Source organism: Rhyacophila brunnea, unplaced genomic scaffold (assembly GCF_057557595.1).
Source record: "Rhyacophila brunnea isolate RB1 unplaced genomic scaffold, BYU_Rbru_1.0 scaffold_17, whole genome shotgun sequence".
In the NCBI taxonomy this organism is placed as follows: domain Eukaryota; kingdom Metazoa; phylum Arthropoda; class Insecta; order Trichoptera; family Rhyacophilidae; genus Rhyacophila; species Rhyacophila brunnea.
In genome coordinates, this window is record NW_028232827.1 from 10,001 (window position 1) to 19,419 (window position 9,419).

Here is a 9,419-nt window from a genome sequence, read left to right on the forward strand (position 1 = left end):
ATTTGCCTTCATTTCTTCAACGTGGATAGGTCATTAGTATTGGGTATGTATAACGCATGTCTCAGAGTGAGCCACTTTCCAGCTCAATGGAAAATAGCGAGGGTTGTTGTCATTCCCAAGCCGGGAAAAGACGATCTTCAAGACATCAAGTCCTACAGACCGATCGGCCTCATTTCAGTATTTGGAAAAGTACTGGAAAAGCTGATGATAAATCGGATAAACTGGCATTTTCATCGAAAAGGTAAGTTGAGTCAAAAGCAATATGGTTTATGCCCCAGAAATCAACAGAAGACGCTCTGAACGCTTCAGTCAACGAAATCAGGACTGCGCTGCAAGACAAGAAGATGATCATAGCAATCTCGCTCGACATCAGAGGAGCCTTTGATAATGCTTGGTGGCCATTTCTAATGTGCCAGCTGAGAAGCAAGAAGTGCCCTCGGAACTTGTTTACGCTAGTGAAGAGCTATCATCAACAAAGGAAAGTCATACTGTCACATTTTGATGCCACGCTCCAGAAGGTTACGACCAAAGGATGCGTTCAGGGATCATCTTGCGGACCGAGCTTTTGGAATTACATCTTAGATGATGTACTTCAGGAGGACTTGGGCCCTGGAGCTGAACTGAGAGCATTTGCGGATGACCTGCTATTGATTGCTACAGCCAACAATACGACAGAGCTTGAAAATATGACTGACAAGGCGTTAAAATTCATCACATCATGGGGCTCTAAAGCCAAACTACACTTTGCAGAAGACAAAACCAACGCGATGTATATTACCAGAAAAAAGGACCGACAGCCAAACATTTACATGAACGGAGTTCAACTTAAATACGTGGATCACTTTAAGGTTCTCGGTCTCACCATAGATCGCCACCTTAACTGGTCCAAACACGTCGACAACATTTGTAAAAAGGCCGCAAGCATCACGAACAAATTGATCAGAGCCGCCAAACCCACATGGGGTGCGTCGCCGGGGGTTATGCAGCAAATATATTTAGGTGCTGTCGAGCCTCTGATAACGTACGCTTCCAGCGTGTGGGCGGACGCGGTAAAGAAAAAAGTCAACCGTAAGAAACTGAACTCCATTCAAAGACAAATTGCCATTAGATCTTGCAAAGGATACAGAACGATCTCTCTAGTTTCTGCTCAGGTCTTGAGCGGCTTCATGCCACTTGACCTGAGGATCAAGCAGCTTGCAGAAGCATATGAGGTAAAGAAAACTCTCACCCTGCAGGACTTGCCGCAAGACAGAGTCTACCAGGGAACCGGAGACTTTTTCTCACTCCCTCATCCCTCGGAACGCAACCGCATTGACCATGGATACTATGATCAGACTCTGCCTGAGGCAACGCAGAATGAGCTGAGAATCTTCACTGATGGCAGTCTTTTGAACGGCAAAGTGGGTGCAGCATTTGTACCTTACGATGGCGTGAGAGAGTTGCCGTCGAGAAAGATCAAACTCGACGACGTCTGCTCAGTGTTTCAGGCGGAACTCCTGGCGATCCGAGAAGCTTTGAGCTACGTTCTAAAGAAATCACCAAACAGATGGAAACAAATAACGATCTTGACAGACTGCAAATCAGGCGTCCATGCAATAACGGACCGAAATTCGGTCAATCCTATTGTCATGGACATTAAAACTGATATCCAGGAACTACGATTCAGAAAACAGAACGTGCACATCGGCTGGATAAGGGGTCACTGCGGAATCCTAGGAAATGAAAAAGCGGACGAAAAGGCTCGAGAGGCTACTCTTAAAAAGACGGCCCCAGATTTTGCCAAATTTCCGCTCAGTTTTGCCAAGAGGAAAATAAAAAGCAGGACCCTTCAACTCTGGAATGATCGATATTTGAAAGAAACGACAGGAAATATTACTAAAATGTTTTTCCCAACAATTTTCCATGCCTTTGATTTCAGGAGAATGCAGGAAATTGGCTATGAACTCACACAATTCCTCACAGGTCACGGTGGGTTCATGAGCTACCTGCATCGATTTAAGCTCTCCGAGATCGACAGCTGCCCGTGTGATGATATGACCCCTCAAGATGTCCCTCATCTTTTTATGCATTGCCCCATTTTCAGCTTCCAAAGACAGCAGCTGGAGGCGCGATGCAGGAGTCTAGATGAGGATCTATGCGACATCGGATCCGTGATAGTTCACAAGGAACTATCACGAAAGGTAGTATCATACATGATTAAAATAGTGCAGGATATTGGCAAAATAAACGAAGCCAGGACACAAAATGCCGAACACTCTTCAAGTGAAACGGAAGGCCTGGTGATTTCTGTCAACAGTCCGTCTTCTCCTGAAGAGTTTTCTGTGGTTTCCTCTTCACAAGAGCAAATGCGGAGAAGTTCCTGTTAAGACCCACAGTAGAATATCCCTCCTGATCCCAACACTATATAGTTAAAAAATAAAGGCATATAAATAAAGAAAACTCCAATTGAAGATCTACAAACCTTGTACATAATAAGCAAGGTCAATAATAAATGCAACTCCCATATAAAAAAAAAAAAAAAAAAAAAAAAAAACCTAACCTAACCTAACCTAACCTAACCTAACCTAACCTAACCTAACCTAACCTAACCTAACCTAACCTAACCTAACCTAACCTAACCTAACCTAACCTAACCTAACCACCCGGAGAAGATCACTTCACCGCCGACATTTGCCTTCATTTCTTCAACGTGGATAGGTCATTAGTATTGGGTATGTATAACGCATGTCTCAGAGTGAGCCACTTTCCAGCTCAATGGAAAATAGCGAGGGTTGTTGTCATTCCCAAGCCGGGAAAAGACGATCTTCAAGACATCAAGTCCTACAGACCGATCGGCCTCATTTCAGTATTTGGAAAAGTACTGGAAAAGCTGATGATAAATCGGATAAACTGGCATTTTCATCGAAAAGGTAAGTTGAGTCAAAAGCAATATGGTTTTACGCCCCAGAAATCAACAGAAGACGCTCTGAACGCTTCAGTCAACGAAATCAGGACTGCGCTGCAAGACAAGAAGATGATCATAGCAATCTCGCTCGACATCAGAGGAGCCTTTGATAATGCTTGGTGGCCATTTCTAATGTGCCAGCTGAGAAGCAAGAAGTGCCCTCGGAACTTGTTTACGCTAGTGAAGAGCTATCATCAACAAAGGAAAGTCATACTGTCACATTTTGATGCCACGCTCCAGAAGGTTACGACCAAAGGATGCGTTCAGGGATCATCTTGCGGACCGAGCTTTTGGAATTACATCTTAGATGATGTACTTCAGGAGGACTTGGGCCCTGGAGCTGAACTGAGAGCATTTGCGGATGACCTGCTATTGATTGCTACAGCCAACAATACGACAGAGCTTGAAAATATGACTGACAAGGCGTTAAAATTCATCACATCATGGGGCTCTAAAGCCAAACTACACTTTGCAGAAGACAAAACCAACGCGATGTATATTACCAGAAAAAAGGACCGACAGCCAAACATTTACATGAACGGAGTTCAACTTAAATACGTGGATCACTTTAAGGTTCTCGGTCTCACCATAGATCGCCACCTTAACTGGTCCAAACACGTCGACAACATTTGTAAAAAGGCCGCAAGCATCACGAACAAATTGATCAGAGCCGCCAAACCCACATGGGGTGCGTCGCCGGGGGCTATGCAGCAAATATATTTAGGTGCTGTCGAGCCTCTGATAACGTACGCTTCCAGCGTGTGGGCGGACGCGGTAAAGAAAAAAGTCAACCGTAAGAAACTGAACTCCATTCAAAGACAAATTGCCATTAGATCTTGCAAAGGATACAGAACGATCTCTCTAGTTTCTGCTCAGGTCTTGAGCGGCTTCATGCCACTTGACCTGAGGATCAAGCAGCTTGCAGAAGCATATGAGGTAAAGAAAACTCTCACCCTGCAGGACTTGCCGCAAGACAGAGTCTACCAGGGAACCGGAGACTTTTTCTCACTCCCTCATCCCTCGGAACGCAACCGCATTGACCATGGATACTATGATCAGACTCTGCCTGAGGCAACGCAGAATGAGCTGAGAATCTTCACTGATGGCAGTCTCTTGAACGGCAAAGTGGGTGCAGCATTTGTACCTTACGATGGCGTGAGAGAGTTGCCGTCGAGAAAGATCAAACTCGACGACGTCTGCTCAGTGTTTCAGGCGGAACTCCTGGCGATCCGAGAAGCTTTGAGCTACGTTCTAAAGAAATCACCAAACAGATGGAAACAAATAACGATCTTGACAGACTGCAAATCAGGCGTCCATGCAATAACGGACCGAAATTCGGTCAATCCTATTGTCATGGACATTAAAACTGATATCCAGGAACTACGATTCAGAAAACAGAACGTGCACATCGGCTGGATAAGGGGTCACTGCGGAATCCTAGGAAATGAAAAAGCGGACGAAAAGGCTCGAGAGGCTACTCTTAAAAAGACGGCCCCAGATTTTGCCAAATTTCCGCTCAGTTTTGCCAAGAGGAAAATAAAAAGCAGGACCCTTCAACTCTGGAATGATCGATATTTGAAAGAAACGACAGGAAATATTACTAAAATGTTTTTCCCAACAATTTTCCATGCCTTTGATTTCAGGAGAATGCAGGAAATTGGCTATGAACTCACACAATTCCTCACAGGTCACGGTGGGTTCATGAGCTACCTGCATCGATTTAAGCTCTCCGAGATCGACAGCTGCCCGTGTGATGATATGACCCCTCAAGATGTCCCTCATCTTTTTATGCATTGCCCCATTTTCAGCTTCCAAAGACAGCAGCTGGAGGCGCGATGCAGGAGTCTAGATGAGGATCTATGCGACATCGGATCCGTGATAGTTCACAAGGAACTATCACGAAAGGTAGTATCATACATGATTAAAATAGTGCAGGATATTGGCAAAATAAACGAAGCCAGGACACAAAATGCCGAACACTCTTCAAGTGAAACGGAAGGCCTGGTGATTTCTGTCAACAGTCCGTCTTCTCCTGAAGAGTTTTCTGTGGTTTCCTCTTCACAAGAGCAAATGCGGAGAAGTTCCTGTTAAGACCCACAGTAGAATATCCCTCCTGATCCCAACACTATATAGTTAAAAAATAAAGGCATATAAATAAAGAAAACTCCAATTGAAGATCTACAAACCTTGTACATAATAAGCAAGGTCAATAATAAATGCAACTCCCATATAAAAAAAAAAAAAAAAAAAAAAAACCTAACCTTACCTAACCTAACCTAACCTAACCTAACCTAACCTAACCTAACCTAACCTAACCTAACCTAACCTAACCTAACCTAACCTAACCTAACCTAACCTAACCACCCGGAGAAGATCACTTCACCGCCGACATTTGCCTTCATTTCTTCAACGTGGATAGGTCATTAGTATTGGGTATGTATAACGCATGTCTCAGAGTGAGCCACTTTCCAGCTCAATGGAAAATAGCGATGGTTGTTGTCATTCCCAAGCCGGGAAAAGACGATCTTCAAGACATCAAGTCCTACAGACCGATCGGCCTCATTTCAGTATTTGGAAAAGTACTGGAAAAGCTGATGATAAATCGGATAAACTGGCATTTTCATCGAAAAGGTAAGTTGAGTCAAAAGCAATATGGTTTATGCCCCAGAAATCAACAGAAGACGCTCTGAACGCTTCAGTCAACGAAATCAGGACTGCGCTGCAAGACAAGAAGATGATCATAGCAATCTCGCTCGACATCAGAGGAGCCTTTGATAATGCTTGGTGGCCATTTCTAATGTGCCAGCTGAGAAGCAAGAAGTGCCCTCGGAACTTGTTTACGCTAGTGAAGAGCTATCATCAACAAAGGAAAGTCATACTGTCACATTTTGATGCCACGCTCCAGAAGGTTACGACCAAAGGATGCGTTCAGGGATCATCTTGCGGACCGAGCTTTTGGAATTACATCTTAGATGATGTACTTCAGGAGGACTTGGGCCCTGGAGCTGAACTGAGAGCATTTGCGGATGACCTGCTATTGATTGCTACAGCCAACAATACGACAGAGCTTGAAAATATGACTGACAAGGCGTTAAAATTCATCACATCATGGGGCTCTAAAGCCAAACTACACTTTGCAGAAGACAAAACCAACGCGATGTATATTACCAGAAAAAAGGACCGACAGCCAAACATTTACATGAACGGAGTTCAACTTAAATACGTGGATCACTTTAAGGTTCTCGGTCTCACCATAGATCGCCACCTTAACTGGTCCAAACACGTCGACAACATTTGTAAAAAGGCCGCAAGCATCACGAACAAATTGATCAGAGCCGCCAAACCCACATGGGGTGCGTCGCCGGGGGTTATGCAGCAAATATATTTAGGTGCTGTCGAGCCTCTGATAACGTACGCTTCCAGCGTGTGGGCGGACGCGGTAAAGAAAAAAGTCAACCGTAAGAAACTGAACTCCATTCAAAGACAAATTGCCATTAGATCTTGCAAAGGATACAGAACGATCTCTCTAGTTTCTGCTCAGGTCTTGAGCGGCTTCATGCCACTTGACCTGAGGATCAAGCAGCTTGCAGAAGCATATGAGGTAAAGAAAACTCTCACCCTGCAGGACTTGCCGCAAGACAGAGTCTACCAGGGAACCGGAGACTTTTTCTCACTCCCTCATCCCTCGGAACGCAACCGCATTGACCATGGATACTATGATCAGACTCTGCCTGAGGCAACGCAGAATGAGCTGAGAATCTTCACTGATGGCAGTCTCTTGAACGGCAAAGTGGGTGCAGCATTTGTACCTTACGATGGCGTGAGAGAGTTGCCGTCGAGAAAGATCAAACTCGACGACGTCTGCTCAGTGTTTCAGGCGGAACTCCTGGCGATCCGAGAAGCTTTGAGCTACGTTCTAAAGAAATCACCAAACAGATGGAAACAAATAACGATCTTGACAGACTGCAAATCAGGCGTCCATGCAATAACGGACCGAAATTCGGTCAATCCTATTGTCATGGACATTAAAACTGATATCCAGGAACTACGATTCAGAAAACAGAACGTGCACATCGGCTGGATAAGGGGTCACTGCGGAATCCTAGGAAATGAAAAAGCGGACGAAAAGGCTCGAGAGGCTACTCTTAAAAAGACGGCCCCAGATTTTGCCAAATTTCCGCTCAGTTTTGCCAAGAGGAAAATAAAAAGCAGGACCCTTCAACTCTGGAATGATCGATATTTGAAAGAAACGACAGGAAATATTACTAAAATGTTTTTCCCAACAATTTTCCATGCCTTTGATTTCAGGAGAATGCAGGAAATTGGCTATGAACTCACACAATTCCTCACAGGTCACGGTGGGTTCATGAGCTACCTGCATCGATTTAAGCTCTCCGAGATCGACAGCTGCCCGTGTGATGATATGACCCCTCAAGATGTCCCTCATCTTTTTATGCATTGCCCCATTTTCAGCTTCCAAAGACAGCAGCTGGAGGCGCGATGGAGGAGTCTAGATGAGGATCTATGCGACATCGGATCCGTGATACTTCACAAGGAACTATCACGAAAGGTAGTATCATACATGATTAAAATAGTGCAGGATATTGGCAAAATAAACGAAGCCAGGACACAAAATGCCGAACACTCTTCAAGTGAAACGGAAGGCCTGGTGATTTCTGTCAACAGTCCGTCTTCTCCTGAAGAGTTTTCTGTGGTTTCCTCTTCACAAGAGCAAATGCGGAGAAGTTCCTGTTAAGACCCACAGTAGAATATCCCTCCTGATCCCAACACTATATAGTTAAAAAATAAAGGCATATAAATAAAGAAAACTCCAATTGAAGATCTACAAACCTTGTACATAATAAGCAAGGTCAATAATAAATGCAACTCCCATATAAAAAAAAAAAAAAAAAAAAAAAAACCTAACCTAACCTAACCTAACCTAACCTAACCTAACCTAACCTAACCTAACCTAACCTAACCAAAATCCATACAAAAAAAAACTAAACACAACTCAACGTCCCTTTGCAATTTCGATCTGCAAAGGGTACAGGACCATATCACTCACATCCGCCCAAGTACTGGCAAACACCACCCCTCTAGACCTAAAAATACAACAACTCGCCGAACTATACCGCATAAAAACGCAACATACTTTACCCAAACATCTTCCAACTGACAGAACATATGAAAACAAAATACACTACACAGAACTACCCCACCCAGGCACCAGACACCTTGAAAACATAGAACACACAGAAACCACCGACCACAGCGCACTCACTGAACACAACGCAACGGGTTTGGAGATCTACACAGACGGCAGCCGCATCGATGAAAAAGTAGGGGCAGCCTTTGTCGTTTACAAATGTGGAGCATTTATTGCAAAACGAAAGTTAAGGCTTGAAAGCTACTGCACTGTTTTACAGGCAGAAATGCTAGCCATCAGAGAATCCCTCGATTGGACACTGGTTAATTCCAGCAAACATCACCCCACCAAGGTGATCATATACTCTGACAGCCAATCCAGTCTTGTAGCTCTCCAAAACCCTTCATCGACACACCCACTCGTAAGAGCCAGCCTGACATTATGCTCACTCCTGAGAAACATTAACATCACCCCCAGGTTCATCTGGATAAGGAGTCACATTGGCATAGCCGGAAACGAAGAGGCAGATAAATACGCAAAACAAGCCACCACAGACAAAAGACCCACCACTTACACGAAATTCCCTCTCACGTTCGCAAAGAGGAAATTAGAAGATGACACCACATATCTATGGAACAAAAGATACACTGAATCCACCACTGGATCGACAACAAAAATATTCATACCAGACATAAACTCAGGAAAACACTTCACACACAACACCACACTTAATCATGAACTCACACAAATGCTGACGGGCCACGGGGCAATGAGAGCCTACCTGAAAAGGTTTAAACTGAGAGCCGACGATCACTGTCCATGCGATGGAGTCGTGTCTCAGACAGTCAAACACATATTGGCCGATTGTCCTATACTTGAGAAAGAAAGGTGGACCCTCGGAGTACAGTGCCACCAGCAAAACATCACAATAGACTTATCAAAACCAGACAAAATACTAAACAACAAAACAACACGAAAACTATTCACTGAATACCTAACAAAAGCCATCAAAAAAATAAAGACAGTAAACGGAGGGACATAAACACAAACACAACACAGCACAGAAGGCACACACCCTCACAGTCTCATATCAATAATATAATGTATACTATTATTTTACTCTGTTATAATAACTAAAATTATTTCTGTGCTTTTTATATCATTAATTAACACATCTTTATTATTATTTATATTTTATATATCTCTGTATTTTTATCTCATTACTCTAACACAAATTTTTATATATGCTTTTCTTTTCTTTTATATTTTATACTTTAATATGTTATATATCTCTGTACTTTTTTTCTTTAACTTTTTACTTTAACA

At 43.5% G+C, this 9,419-nt stretch overlaps 3 protein-coding genes across 3 annotated transcripts; all 3 read left to right on the forward strand.

Annotated features, from left to right (window-relative positions):
• The first annotated feature begins 269 nt into the window (after positions 1–269).
• On the forward strand, positions 270–2,366 carry LOC147073507 (uncharacterized). Its single transcript, XM_085944644.1, has one exon. The coding sequence runs from the start codon at positions 270–272 to the stop codon at positions 2,364–2,366; it is 2,097 nt and encodes a 698-aa protein (XP_085800770.1).
• A 3,237-nt stretch (positions 2,367–5,603) lies between these two features.
• On the forward strand, positions 5,604–7,700 carry LOC147073508 (uncharacterized). Its single transcript, XM_085944646.1, has one exon. The coding sequence runs from the start codon at positions 5,604–5,606 to the stop codon at positions 7,698–7,700; it is 2,097 nt and encodes a 698-aa protein (XP_085800772.1).
• Positions 7,701–8,379: 679 nt separating this feature from the next.
• On the forward strand, positions 8,380–9,135 carry LOC147073509 (uncharacterized). Its single transcript, XM_085944647.1, has one exon. It carries the CDS (start codon positions 8,380–8,382, stop codon positions 9,133–9,135), a length of 756 nt encoding a protein of 251 aa, XP_085800773.1.
• The last annotated feature ends 284 nt before the right edge of the window (positions 9,136–9,419 follow it).

Coding starts and splice junctions, on each gene's coding strand:
- LOC147073507 (XM_085944644.1), top strand. CDS start 270: ATGCCCCAGAAATCAACAGAAGACGCTCTGAACGCTTCAGTCAACGAA.
- LOC147073508 (XM_085944646.1), top strand. CDS start 5,604: ATGCCCCAGAAATCAACAGAAGACGCTCTGAACGCTTCAGTCAACGAA.
- LOC147073509 (XM_085944647.1), top strand. CDS start 8,380: ATGCTAGCCATCAGAGAATCCCTCGATTGGACACTGGTTAATTCCAGC.